Here is a 15,630-nt window from a genome sequence, read left to right as displayed (position 1 = left end):
AAACAATCAAAAAATGTTAAATAAAAATTGTCCGAGCCAGAGTTACATTTGCATGCAAGAATAGCGCTAATGCACATTTCATTCTTAATAATATAATAACTGTAGAAACTATCGGACTTATCAAATGACCCCCCCCCCACTCCGGAGTTTGCTTTCTTAACACGTTTAATGTAGAACGAACAAAAGATAAAATGAAACACGTGAAAGACTGATAGAAACGAAATACCCTAACTACCAATTAGTATTAATAAAATAGCTGCAAATGTTTTGCGAATATAAATTTCTGTTCATGAGATCATATTCGTTGGCTTATCATTTACTACAGTTTTGCAAGTATGTGCGTTTTAATATAATGTATTATGAAAACAATACCTGATATGTACACTCAGTTAAATTCTAATTACGATTAAAACATTTTTGTATTGAACTCTTAAAATTTTGAAAAGTGGTGATGTTTTACAGAAGAATAATGATATATGAATAACAATACATTTATTACCTTAATAGTTTGGTATACAAATGTGGAAAAATAAGCATAAAACATAAAGGAAATCGTGGTATTTGCAACAGGAGAAAACTATTAAATGCTTGATAACCTAGTATAAGATGATAGGTAAAAGCAAAGTGAATTATTTTAAGATAGATAGCTATCATGTGATTTTAATGATCGCTATAACATATCCTAACAATTAACGAGTTTCAGATGTTTTGTCAAATTATATAAATCTGCTTACTGCAAGAAATCTTGCTTAGATTATATATTACAGTGTTGATGTTGTTTTTTTAAATCAAAATAACAACCTTAAAAAAAACTGATTTTGCATTTAATCATATGCCCTTTGACATACATGTTGCTGGAAACGGGAAATTCTATGCTACCTGCTGAACATACTTAAAACTTTGATTCTCATTATTTTCTGATAATAAATTAAAGTCACATTAAATAAAACATATTCCTTCCAAACTGCATAGAACATTACCTCTGATACATTAACAAACTTTGACCAATGGGCATTTGCATTGTGAGTTGATCGAGGAGCTATTATAATAAAAACAGATGGAGATTTGTCAGAAACAAATACATGATATATATATGAAAAATTAATTTTAAAAAAATTGAAAGCAAATATTATTATTTTCTTTGCGCGTTTTGAATATTTTTATACGATATCTCACAATACTTATTTACAGTTTTGAAAAGAATAATGTAATATGGTTTACATAACAACATCCGCAGAAAATGTTTTGCGTCATTCATTTGAATTAGAAAAATATGTATGATTAATTAGACAATGACGGTATACCAAATCGGCTCAAGTTGCATGTTTATACCTTTATCTAATAAGATAACTTTGAATCCCTTAAACAGAAAGTGACATGTCAGTGTGTATATTGAATTGATTATCACATAATTCTTTCATTATCAATTTGGTATAGATTGACATTAGTGTTTCATTAATTATTGACAATGTAGACAAGACGCTTCCAGTAAAATCACGATCATTTTAACTAGACTTGCAAAGCAATACCAAATAAAAAAGAATCAAATTATTAAAAAAATATATCAAAATAGATGTCATTGTATATAGACATATATGCATGTCTAGTGAAAAAAATACTTTTTTTGAATTTCCGGTCACATGTGCTTGAAACAAAAATCTTTTAAAAAGCAAATAAAGCACGTTTCTCTCAAGAACGAGCCAATCAATAATCAGATTCGTATATCAATCACTGTATCTTATATAATATTGTAACAATAACACAAAGTCAATCACAACAATAGTGTTACAAAATTAAACAGGAATTCATAAGTTTGAAGTCGTTCATGACGTAGCTATTCAGGTAACATGTATAAAATCAGTTCAGAATTGTCGGTATAACACGTTATATCTGCAATATATAATATCTACAGTTTTAATATGTTGTTACATAATTTTCCGTCATGTGTTGGTAGCTTTGATACACTGTTATACATTGTGTGTCTGTTCGAGCACATTGTTTCTAAGTAAACATATACACACACAAGTTAAATAAAGCTACCTATTTTGATCATTGGGGGCGTCCGTGGCCGAGTGGTTAAGGTTGTTGACTTCAAACCACTTGCCCTTCAACGCTGTGGGTTCGAATCCCGACAGGGACTTTGGATTCTTTCATGTGAGGAAGCTATCCAGCTAGCTTACGGAACGTCGGTGGTTCTACTCAGGTGCCCGTTCGTGCCTGAAATAATGCACGGAAGGGCAGCTGAGGTCTTCCTCCACCAGTAAAGCTGGAACGTCGTGATATGACCTATACTGTGTCGATGTGACGTAAAACCCAAAACAAACAAAGTTTGATCATTGTATTACAGTACACTCAAATTACGAATGATATATGCCCTTGATTGAAAGTTTTAACTTTCATGTGCTCTAGCATATCGTTGTAATATTTAACATAACTAACAATATAGTTTAAGATTGCGACTTAGTTACAAACACTCATAGCACGATCGATATTTGTGATTGTTTGATAATATTAACTCTTATGTTGAGTGCTTTGTTTTAAAATAATCGTATATTTTATCTTCAAATACAACAACATGATTTTTTTTATCTGAATATTTCATAACTTAATGCTTTATGTTGGTATTTATATATGTATTTTAAGATCATCACAATGGTGAATTAAAAAAAAGTTTCAATCAATCATTATACATAGTGTTAAACAAAACACAATACCATAAAAATATTGATCATTTGTCTCGGAAAATATTTCATTTAAATATGTACTTTTACACAAAGCCATTTTATAGCCATCATTTTCATAGTCAATTTTTATAATCTTTATAAATTTTGTTTTTACACATAACCACAATTAATGATAAATAACAAAATAAAGAATGAAAAGTATAATTATCGATCAAACACATCGATCATTGCGTTAATGAAGTACATTGTATAAATAACGTTTTAATATTCAATTACCGTCAATGTGGTAAATGTAATTGGACACAATGGTGAGAAACCCTTTATGTACAAGAAACACCAAGCATGTAATATAATCTACATACGTATAATACTGTTAGACAAGACACAAGTGATATCGATCGACGGAATTCTACCCTCGGAATGTTTTTACTTTTTTACTCAATTTGGCGGTTTTACTTTGTGAACCATGTTTACAGAAGAACAGTGCAGAAATATGCCTGTATCCAAAATAGTTATAAACTATTTACAAATGTGTCCTATACTTTAAGACATTCCGGTTGTTTAATATATCATATTAGATCAAAACTTTTTAGGCAATTTAAAGCACGTTTCTATTAAATTAATGTTCGTTAGCATTGTTGCCCCGATCATCTTGATAAATTGGTTCGATTTTATACGTTTTGAGAGACACTTCTTGATATTGTGATACATTGTTAAAGAAGTGGTTGAAAAAGGTTGGGACAACTAAAGTTAGTGCTAGTAAGCGTGAATGACGTCGTACAGCCTATGCAGGTATAGATAAACGGAGAAAAAGAAAGGCATAATCACATTTCATCACGCGAGCAGTCACTGATGTTTTATGTTTTTAAAAGGTGCGTCATGGGGCACCATGTTTATATATGTGGCTACAATGATGATTTTTTATCAATTAAAGTATCAAATGACATGGTACTATCACGGAAAGGTATGTTAGTTTTTGTATACGGAAAAACGAGAAGCTTAATGCGTAGTTTCCGAACCAGAGTTCTATTTGTATCAAGAATAGCGCTTTTATTCGTGATATAACAACTGCAAAACCATCGGATTTTACTCGCTCAGCAAGCTTGCGCTTTGAAAGCATCAATGGGTCCGATATTTACGAAAGAATATTAGGTACTTATTTTATACTTATAACTAAAATATTGATGAAATAAAATGTGCGCATTTTTGTATTCCTTATTTTAACAATGAAAAAAAGATATTGCAGTTAATCATGTGTTTCTTTCTTCCACTGGGGTCTTGCCTAGCTATTTTCTTCTGAATCCAGTCAAAACACATACTTCAACGGTAAATCTTTTGGATCGCAATGTCAACAAAAATGATGTGATAAATATGATATAGCGGAAAAATCAAATTTGTTTCTTTATAAAAAAATAACAAAAACAAATGGGACTAACGTATACGAACGGTATACACACGGTAAAAAAAAGAACCTTTCTCTTTGTTGGAAATACTTAAAAACTTGAAAACTGTTTTTTTTTTCAATTTTTGAAACATGTTGTTAAATGTTTTAAGTCACCGATTTTAGAAACGGTAAATTCAATACAATACGGTTAACATTGAATAATGTGAATTTCAATATCACAAGTATTTTACTTTATGTTATATTGATAAACTTTTAATAAACCATTGGATTGTTGACTGATGGTTTATCCTTATTTGACAAGAGTATAAACAAACATAAGTCTTTAAACGTTTGACGGCATTTTTATGCTAAGATTACATTACAATAGAAATCTTCTGTTTAAATCTTTATAAAGCAAATCATTAAAAACGGTCAACTCTGTAAATACTTAATACTTACAGATCACGTTTGCACTTGATTCGATCGCCGACTTTCCATGCATCTCCAGATTTTATACCGGATTTGCTTCCTGGGACATGTTTATACACTCTTAAAAATAAAGTATAGATAACATGTTTAAACAAAAGAATATGGTATATTTTTCACAAAATTCATAGTCATTTTAATCAATTTCGTCACATAAAAGACTCTTATCTCTAAGCAGAACTGTTGGAGGAAAGTGCAGTATTTTTTCAATAATATTTAAAAACATTGATACTGAATTAAAATGTGTTGTTGTTAGTATTTAGTTCAGTGTAATATTTATGTAAATTTAGCTTGTTATTGTGTGTGCCAAAAAATATAAACAAATAAACACTCAATAACGAGGATGTTTTAGTAAATGACACATATAAATCTAGTCATAGTAAATAAAGTTTGACAAAACTACAATCAGATTATGTTCATACTTTGCTTATGATTGTACATTATTTTCAAGTAAATGTTGTATGTGTATTGAGTGGATGCTTAACAATGTGTAATAACTATGTTATTCGTTTTTGTTCAATGGCATACACATTTAATCATGGACACATATTATATTTATTTCAGATGTTATTACAGACGCCGTAACAAAATTAAAATGTTTTTGTAACACAATTTTAAAAATATATGGATATTGTGACCTGAAAATTATACTGAACAAAATAAAACATATCCTTAACAAAGTCACCAACATCGTATTACACTTATTTAATATGCACCAAACATACACAATACAAACGCCTGATGTATTTTAATCTAAAACGTGAACATTATTTCCATCTTTTATGAGTGGATAGTAAAATAAATTAATTGCTACGTGTATGCAATAAATACCTTTAATCATATTAAAGGAATCTCTGTTCGGTCCCAAAGTCTTAAAACATTATATAAATGTCTTACATAGAACGCTTCGACACAATAAGATATGCAAAACAATTTAGTTATATTCTCAGAAATTAATTGATAATCGTATTTGTACCCGGTTTGAGTATAATGTTTATAATACGAATTTATATTCTTTTAAACGGATTTTGTTTATAATATTGCAGGAGCATCGTTTCTTTCATATTCCTAGATTTAGCAGCTACAGCAATGAAATCCTTTATTCATTTGCAAAGTTTTGTAAATAAAGAAAATAAATAGTGCCTGTATATAATTCATAATGTCCATGGTAAAGTATAGCATTCATATAGTATATCAAACATAATTCACTGAGATATTCGAATCAAATCGAAATAATTTTTAAAACGCTGTTTCACAGCAAACCGTTTCATTTTCTTAAAGCAACAATATCATATTAATATTCAATAATAAACGTAAACATACGAGTCGCTGTATTATTTGATATATCTAGATTACAGCTTTTTTACCAAAAATTATAGTTAAAATTGAAATATTAAATAAGGCATTTCTTAGTACAATGTCGCTTGTTTGCAGAACATTTTTATTGATCTACAGAAAGCCATCATAAAAACGTTTCTTATTTATAAATGCGATATAATGTCTGACATTTATATAACCGTAAAGTATCTGATTGATGTAAGTTTACTATTTTGGCAATAATGCTCAGTAAATAAGAGAAAAAAAAAACAGCATGAACAACAAAAATAGAAAATACAACATTTTTTATAACAGAAAACGATTGTAGCAGGGTAAGACACTAAAATTTAGTTATTTATTTAACATCTGTTTTACTTAGATCTTAGCAGTTAAGTTATTCAGAATTATCACTGATAACGTCGTGTGTTTTGGAGGGAAATATATTTTTAGTTACAACAAAACATAGATAATGCGAAGTTCCTGTTTGTATATATCTGTTGTTTTTGTGTTGCTGTAGTGTGCAAACAAGCACTACCTTATGTTCTTTGTAAATATTCTATCACGTAACTGTAGTTTTTCTTCAACTGTATCGGAGCTTCATTTAAACGACTTAAACCAGTAAATATTTAAATGTTTTATCAAATTAAATTAATATAGTCTTCACAACGATTAGAACGTTATTATAATTTAAAACTTATCAAACAAGAAAACTTTTTTTAAATACTTTTTTCAAAGATGTGTACGTTATCATCATTTAAATGGTATCAAACTAGATCATGTGTATATAGACTTTACAATGACCTTTACAAAAATATCGTTCATAATTAATCAAAGTAGTACACTTGTATATTGTCTTTACACAAACGTTACTACTATTTATAATATACTAAACTAGAAACACATTTTTATTTCAGTTATAATTTTGAAGGTATTGAATATCCTTAATCATGGGGTAAACTAGGAATGATTCAAAATGACGTAAACTTTTGAATTACGCACACGTAGTTTAAAGTTTATAAAACACATATTAAAAAATACGGAACATACAATTAATAAGATAAGATAGAACTTCAATATATTCAGCACAAATTGCAAGCATGCAATGCGATTCTATAACTATAGTAATACATATGAGGCGCACGCAGGTTTCGCAGATTCTTTTTTAAGTTTAATAAATCCTAATTCTAGATCAGATTCACAAGAAAAAAAGAGCTAAAAGAAGCCACATCCGATTGATAATGCTAAAATTTAAAAGTTGGTTGTTATCTCTATATTGGAATTTTGTCACAACAATATTCATAGTGCAGTGTTACTAGTGTTTCTTGCTACAATTGTCGTTTACAGACTGGCGGGAAATCCGTACAATATCTATGGTATGTCATGTATCGTACAAACGGTTTTCTGGCGACAAGCGGCATTTGGTTGTGTTAGACAGAATATGACGTGACAAAAGTGACTTAAATTTTTATTAATATAGAAAATTTACATATTGTGTGTACACTGTGTCGAAAACATTAATTGCAATATTTTTAATAGAATTTGAAATGTCTTTGAAACGCTTTAAATAAACAAAAGGTTTCACACTATCTATAATCTACAACAAATAATGTCATGCATACAACATATATAAATAAGTCCGTATATTCCTGACATTGCTTTTGTTTATTTTGCCATAATTATATTCATCCATACAGATACTGCATAGGAAATACGGTTCTGACTTCTTTTGGAGCTATGTAGAGTAATAGTAAGCATGTCGCATTATATGACCAGAAATGGATCACAGTATTTTTCCAACAATGCATCATTGCAATGAAAATAAGTCAAATCAATTAGAAAAAAAACCAATATTCAAACGGTATGACTTCTGTATGAGAGATACGACTTTCTCAGGGTAGACCACATTGGCCATGTTGTACTGTATGTAGGTGTTTAATGACTTGTTATTTTGTCATATATTTTGTAAGAATTTGCTGGATGTTTACAAATTCATGATGATGTTATCTTGTATAAAATATGATGAATCATTTATTATTTTTATTTGAATTATCCCTATTATGATATGGAATGCTTGTTTTTTTTTCAGAATCAATATGTAAGTTTCAAGACTGGAAATAAATAAGACAACTGATAGATTTATATTTGAGATAACAGTAAATGAACTGTGTTTGCGCATTTATAAAAACCTTAACTATGTTCATCTTGTTCAAGTTGTGTGTTCATGTGTGTATTCGATTGGGAACATATAATGCATCGGAATGTATTAAATTTTAGAAAATATTTCAAAATTGAGTATTTGATGCAGATTTTATACATACAGAATGAACGTATTTTTCAATTATACTACATTTGTAGAATAATTCGAATACAATTACACAGTAAAAATACTACAGATAAAATGTTTAGTTTTACCTTACTGGAACATTAATTATAATAATAAAACAGACTAAGTTTAACATTCACAACATACACTTAAATGCATGAGGTTGTAAAATTTCTTGAAAACAAACACTATCTTTTAACTTAGTCGCCTTGCAAAACGTGCATCGTTATATAAACCGGAGGATGACGGAACACGATATTCGTGAAACATAATTGTAATTTATTGTCAGCAGTAAGTTTTATTATATATCATAATAACTTTTCTAATATATTATGATTATATTATTATAAAAAATATTTATTGAATACAAACACTCAGTACATATTCATATTTGAGGAAAATTGCCGAATGATGGAGAAGCATAGTGCACATCATATTGGTTTTTACATCTAAAGAAACTAGAAATAGTAACTAGGATACATCTCATGTGACACGTTTAACCCTTAGTCAGGACAAAGCTAATGCAAGCAAAATAAACTTCAACGGCTCACGATATGATAAAAAGCAAAGAAAAAGAACACTCTTTTCACCTTTTTGTTTTGAAAATGTGCTATTATTCACTCAGTTGCAGGCTAATTATTGTATATAATTATACTACTTTTAAATCAACAGTAAGACTGACCAAATCAATTGTTTACTAGATAATTAAGCTGTCTATACATACTTGCCGTCTGAATGGTATCCATAGGATTTTTGGCCTAATCCCGGTAGAAGATTATCTGGAAAGCCGTCCGGCACTAAACCAATAGCTAGAATAATTATATACTACACGTTCTATTCTACGTTTCTAACATTTTTTTCAACATTAACTAAGTGAAAAAACAACAACAAAAACAAACAAACTTACCCAACTTTTCATTTATAATAATACATTTCTATGAATCATAAACCATATTTTAATTCAAAGGAAACAGTTTGTCATGGCAATGCAAGACATGTCGTTTTGTAAAATTTTAAATAAATGTTGGTCTTTTATTGAACACCAAACTGAATGTAACAAGAGTATACACGCCGTTTAAATTGAGAACGTGATAATAAAAACTAATTGAACCTTTCATTTTAGTACATTTGTAATACATTTCTATTTTATGAGTATAGAAAAAACATTATGCAATATAAATATTGTATGAACACTACATGCAACAAGAGCGTGCAGTTCTAGCAAAATCGTAATGCCATTATCGTTGATAGATACGAGCTATTTTGAAATTACTTTTCTACAAATGGTCTGTCAGGTGAATATATGGTGAATGTATTTTACCTAAAGACCCGCTTTTCCCCATGCTTAATATCTCAATTTCAAAGAATCTTCCTACACGCACATATTCCTTGAACACAAACAATCCGACATCAGTACTTCCGTATGCGGCATGACTGTAAAAAATAAATGTGAGACCGTATTTAAAGTGTTGATGATTATCTTATGGAAAATTACGTTAATTTTACTTAATAAGCAATGAAAACATAACAATTATATTGTTGTTCCAATACCTTATGTCTACATGTATATCATTCATATGTATGTTTGATAAGAAACAAACATAGATAGTTAATAAAATTCAATTCGGTATTGCTATATTCCTTCTTAGAGTATTATGTAATTAGCAAACATATTTTATATATATGTTCATATCATTTTTAAAGATACTATTGCACAATCACATGAAATTTCTATATCGAAACATAAATGAATTTGTCAGATTTAAATATGTTTTATCTTAAGTTAAGGCCTTTAAACATTATTTGTTTTTTAAATAAGAGTACATTGTAACATATATAGAATTGATTTGAGAGAAATGTCCACATTTACATTTCACTTGTGTACATACCTGAGACATTCGCCATCTATTTTTAGATTTTTGCAAACCAGTTGTCTGCCAAGTAAAGGCTGCACATGAAATACACAATATATCTGTTAACGACATTTTAATGAACAACTGTTACATCTTTATAAAAAAAATGCAAACAAAATTAACATGTGACATCATTTAATTAAAAAAAACACTTAATTTAAGCGTTATCTAAGATAAGCAACATTTTAATTAAACAAACATTGAATTGAATCTTCAAGTACTACTTTGTTTTATTTTGGTGCTGCTTATCAGACCCTAGAGCCGTGTCAATTTGATGGCGTTACATGCAGAAAGAATCTGCGCTCTTTGTATACAAATAGTTTGTCCGAACATGTTACATTCATAGATTATTACGACGATACATGACTTTTTATCGCCAATAGTGGCTAATGTTTAAAAGACCTCATCATTTTTCAATAATGTTTAACATGGATGATTGTTTGTTAATATGAAACATTTTGAGCAGGTCAAGACATTTGTTACAGTGGTAGATGTCTGATTTAAGAGTATATGTAAGCCTTTTCATAAGCATTATGCATTTTACTGCTAAGATTATTCCATCTTTTGATCAAATAATCCCTTTTGTTATGACCCAATTACTTAAGTGTTGCAGTTAAAGTTTATGCAACGTCTTAAAGCACATGTAGGTTCAACATAAAATCTACATTCTTTATTAAAATGTAAAATTGCGTAAATCATAATAAAATCGATCATTTATTTTTAAATTACTGAACTAGAATAATGGTCACTTTATAATAAACTAATATTATTTCAATTATTTATCAAAAAATTCAAGGATTGGCGTCAGTTATTGTTTAATTACCTTATGGATGTTACTTTATACTGTGAGCACAACGAAATAATTTTAGACGTGAACTAATTTCATCACGAACATTGTTTGCCTTAAACATTTAATATATTAAATAACTCACTTGAAGCTTTTGGGGCGCTATGGCCTCCATCGTATCTTCTCTTGTACATGTCTGTACCACTTCTGTCTCTATTACAAAAACACATCTCAAGATTAGATTAAATACACTTGACATAAGAAAACGGTATTATGTTAGGACTATTATTGATTATATTTAAAAACACTAAATTAAGTAATGCAAATTGCAAATACTTGATATGAAATCTCATATATAGTATCACCCGTGCGTGTTGGCATGAATATAAAGCAAACTGAATAACTAAGCATAGATATGATCACTTTATTAAAGTTCGTTTTAAAAGATGCCTTTCAATCAAATTTATCAAAAGTGTTCACTAAAACAATGCTGAAAAATATAACTTACCAATCTGTTTGTTTCTGCTTTCTCTTTGTGCTTGCTACAAATTAAATATAGACAATATTTTAATCGATAATTCTCCTCATTTATCATCTTATTAGAATGATTTCTTTGAATGATCTTAATACAAAAAAGAATGAATGCGACAATTGTATATAAAGCATTTTTTTTCAGACAATTTTCTAATCTATTTCCAAGAACAACAAAATAAATTTATAATCATTGTTACAAAATTTTGAGTTCATCTTAGAAAATATTTCGAGACTTCAAGAAAAAAATAGGTAATAATCCAGTTAAATTAAATAAAGCCATTATTCTGTGATTTTCTACCAGCGCTTACATAGATATCAGGTTGCCATGTATAACTAAAGTAGGTCATTGTATCGGCAAATGCATCTGAGAAGTTGGTACAGATATATTAAAAATGAACTAGTGTTTACAGTTCATCACCTTTATTGCAAAATATTTACGTGCATTTTTCTCAGGAGATAATATATAAATATGGATTAAATCGTAACAACATCACTGTTAAGAACATGATAGCCCATTCTATGGACAAAACGGTAATTCAATTTTAAGCTGTAATGTGACTTATCTCTCGGCAGTACCAATAAACTATTTAAGTGTCCAATGAATGATATTTAATATTTTATTTTGTGGGCATTAAACTGACGCTAATAAGTCAATAAGTTGTTATATATTTCTGCGCTTAAAGATCTTGTTGCTATAATAACAGTCTATCATTATACATTATGTATGTTCCCTATTTTTTCTTGTGTTCTGTAAGTTAAAGAGTTTCATTTGTCATAACTTGAAATTCTCAAAGGAACCGTACACCTCAAAGGAGGTTTAGTTATAAATCGACTGACCTGAGGTAAAGGATCTTGAACTTGTCCTTCATCAGAATTAGTTTGTTTAAATTCGTGTTGATGATGTTCACCTAAAATGTATAATTATAACACTAAAGTAATCTCATAAATTAAAGATCATTTCTTAAATGAAAATAGCTGAACAAACCTGTAGCATAAAACTTTATTGTTACAGACACCAGATGATACTCAAACGATTACTAAATATGTTTAAGTGATGATCATTGGCAACTGTAACGGATTTGATTTTTACGTATCTTTTTTTTATTAATATGATAATGTATATGTATAATAAAAGGGCAATAATGGGTAAACAAAAAAAAACTTACTCCGTTCAATAAGCATCCCAATCACCTTGCTTTGTGTTATTGATTGAGCTAGAATTTTGTCTTGCATGAACTTATAGTGAGTCACAATATTTTTGTTTCTAAAACTATCAATATTTTGCTGCGTTCTTTTCAGTTCTGGCTTTATTTGCAGGGATGCTACAAAGAGGTTATTTGGAGTGTCACTTTTTGACTCCAGTACATTGTTTTGTCGTTTCAATTCAGCTATCAAATCGTCGATATCCTTCTGCAGATCTTCCATTTTCCTCTTGTCATTCAACATTATGTCATTTGCCTGATTCAGAACCTTCTTTTTCATTTTATTTATACGCTCAATAACATGATCTGTGAATGCCTCTACGTCGCTAACAAATTGCTCATAGAACTCGGTAAGCTGTTTTCGGTTGCTCTCTATCAATGATAGACTGTCTTCAGCCTCTTTCATGCATTTATTCATCTCCTTTCTAAGATTTCTAAATTCTGGACTGTTATCATATGCAGCAGCTTTGTCACGAATATGCTCCAACTTACATCCATTATGATATACAAGAATGCATTCTGCACAGCCAACTTGGTCGTGCTTTGGACAATAAATTTTCACAAATTCTCCATTGTGCTCTTGGCATGTTCCATACGTATCACCAACCGTAACCGTTCCTGAGTTCGAATCATCGACTCTTACTAAGGAATGATTTCTACTAATTTTACGTCCCTTATGTTTCACAAAACATGAATTGCAAAAGTAAACTTCACATTCTACGCAAAACCCATCTGCATATGATGTTATGTCAAAATCTTCACAGAAACTACACAGTTTTGCATTTTTGTCTTTCGTCACTTTTTTACCAGGAACTTCCATAATTTCGTAAGAACACCGTACCTTTAAGTCATAAATTAAATATAAAGTAGCATTCTTAAATCAACTTCTCACATAGTGTATTATTTGTATATTAATTGTTATCTGTATATACAAACATACCTTTATGATAACTTATCACGTATTGTTTATTTTTATTGTTAACAATCGTTGTTACCGTTATAAAAGTAGTGGTAAATTGATTTAAAACAATGCTTGAACTGAATTCCTCATTATTTTTATGGAACGACTTTAAGTAATATCTCTCTATAATTCGCTGATCCAGTGAGTTAATGTTTGTTTGTTTTGTTTTTGTTTGATTGGGTTTTACGTTACATCGACACAGTATAGGAGTTTGTCATTTTGCGACGTTCCAGCTTTACTTGTGGAAGAAGACTTCAGCTGCCCTTCCGTGCATAATTTTAGGCACGAACGCGCACCTGAGTAGAACTACCGACATTCCGTAAGCTAGCTGGATAGCTTCTCCACATGAAATAATCCAAATAATCGAACACACAACTGTGAAGGGCATGTGGTGACCTATAATGTGTCGGTGTGACGTAAAACCCGATTAAACAAATAAAACAAACACACGTATATTCAACCATTCGAACATATATTATTGACTAATGCACCATTAAATTCATATGATGCGACATTCACCGGAATAAGACATATTGACCATGGCTCCTTGTCATACATTGTGTTATTAAATTAAACAGCTAAGATTGAAAAGTAAAGCATTAAAAGGAGAAGCAAAACGCAATGTTATCATGTTTTTATTGTAGCGCAGGAAAACAGAGCACGTAAACAAACTATCGTCAGACGTACAACAACCGTCCAAACACTGTGCGAACATGGGCATCATACAAGTCATTGCGGTCTTACTTTTAACTATGATAATTTCTTCGAGACATATGCTATAAAAAACAAAAAATATAAAGAAAATTAAAATAAAGAAACTTATTTTTTGATGTGCACGCACGTTAGTAAAAGTACACGATATCCGTATTTTTTTTTATTTTTATTGCAAAGTAAACAACACTGATGATGAATATTACACATATAACTTATTTTTCTTTATTCGTATCAATACTCGAAACATCATTGTATATTTATTCGGTATAAAAATAAATATACGAGCTTGTGAAATATTCATGCATTGATATCTATTTAAAATGACATACTTCTTTCTAACATAATATTTATGTTGCTATTCTTTTTAAATATCTGTCCGTCTTATAAGTATTCAATTTGATATTTGTTTGATCTGAATACACAACTCCTCGTATTTCAACGTTAAATTATGAATGATGTCTACACAATGACAGTCATGTAGAATGGAAAATAGTGTTAAACCATAGCTTTTTGTTTAAATCCCAAATAAATGAACGCAAAAACAGAAATGTATGATTTATTTTATCATTGCATTTCAAAATATGATATATGATCAACATACATGTTTCCTTACCTGTCACAAGATCCGTTAACCATTCATTATTCATACAAAATTGATATGTTTGTATACAAAATGACTGACGAAAATAATTCTTAAAAAGAAAGTTATCTTTATAGTTATTATTCTTTTATGAATGTATGCACAATAATAATCAAATGATGTAAAAAAATTTAATATCTTCTGCTTTATGAATGAAGTAAAAGGTGTAAATAATCTATTTATTTCCTTTATGCTTTCAACAAGTAGTTATTTTATGAGATTTAAACTATTTCTCACTAATCTTCCGAGTTCACAAAACATAATATATTTAGTACGTTAAGAGTGCATATTTATGTACATCTCTTTTGTCATCGTAACTCAGAAATTGCAAGTAAACAAAATTCAATGTTTCATTAAATTAACTAAAATACAATTGTTTATAGATATCTGATATAACTGCAACAATAAATTTGATTTTACTGACACAGTATATGAAAACCTAGATCAAATACAAGGTGATCTATTTGTATACAGAATGACTGACGACATTTTTCTTCTTTTTCCCCGGAAAAGTCGTAATCTGAAACCAGCCATATGAGTTGCCATTTTTTTTGTTAAATTAAAGCAGCATGGTGTACTAATTCCAAATTTGTGAAACTGATTTAGATAAATCTTTAAATGAAATCAGGAAAACTTTATATAATTTATCCTTGATTTTCCAAAGATTGAACATTACAGCTATATT

At 29.4% G+C, this 15,630-nt stretch overlaps 2 protein-coding genes across 2 annotated transcripts; both read right to left on the bottom strand.

Annotated features, from left to right (window-relative positions):
* Positions 1 to 4,321: 4,321 nt before the first annotated feature.
* On the bottom strand, positions 4,322 to 12,345 carry LOC132721005 (SPRY domain-containing protein 3-like). The gene is made up of 7 exons (XM_060705254.1): positions 12,266 to 12,345; positions 11,403 to 11,436; positions 11,040 to 11,107; positions 10,084 to 10,142; positions 9,516 to 9,628; positions 8,919 to 9,003; positions 4,322 to 4,617 (listed from the first exon to the last, which is right to left on the bottom strand). The coding sequence occupies exons 3-7, from the start codon at positions 11,067 to 11,069 to the stop codon at positions 4,524 to 4,526; spliced, it is 381 nt and encodes a 126-aa protein (XP_060561237.1). The 5' UTR covers positions 11,070 to 11,107; positions 11,403 to 11,436; positions 12,266 to 12,345; the 3' UTR covers positions 4,322 to 4,523.
* A 23-nt stretch (positions 12,346 to 12,368) lies between these two features.
* On the bottom strand, positions 12,369 to 15,123 carry LOC132721006 (E3 ubiquitin-protein ligase TRIM33-like). Its single transcript, XM_060705255.1, has 3 exons — positions 14,919 to 15,123; positions 12,595 to 13,471; positions 12,369 to 12,388 (listed from the first exon to the last, which is right to left on the bottom strand). Exons 2-3 carry the CDS (start codon positions 13,448 to 13,450, stop codon positions 12,369 to 12,371), a joined length of 876 nt encoding a protein of 291 aa, XP_060561238.1. The 5' UTR covers positions 13,451 to 13,471; positions 14,919 to 15,123.
* Between the last annotated feature and the right edge of the window lie 507 nt (positions 15,124 to 15,630).

This window comes from Ruditapes philippinarum, unplaced genomic scaffold (assembly GCF_026571515.1).
Source record: "Ruditapes philippinarum isolate M1 unplaced genomic scaffold, ASM2657151v2 ctg4882_1_1_1_1, whole genome shotgun sequence".
Taxonomy (NCBI): domain Eukaryota; kingdom Metazoa; phylum Mollusca; class Bivalvia; order Venerida; family Veneridae; genus Ruditapes; species Ruditapes philippinarum.
The sequence above is the reverse complement of the archived record's forward strand: the minus strand, read 5'-3'. Positions and strand labels throughout refer to the sequence as shown.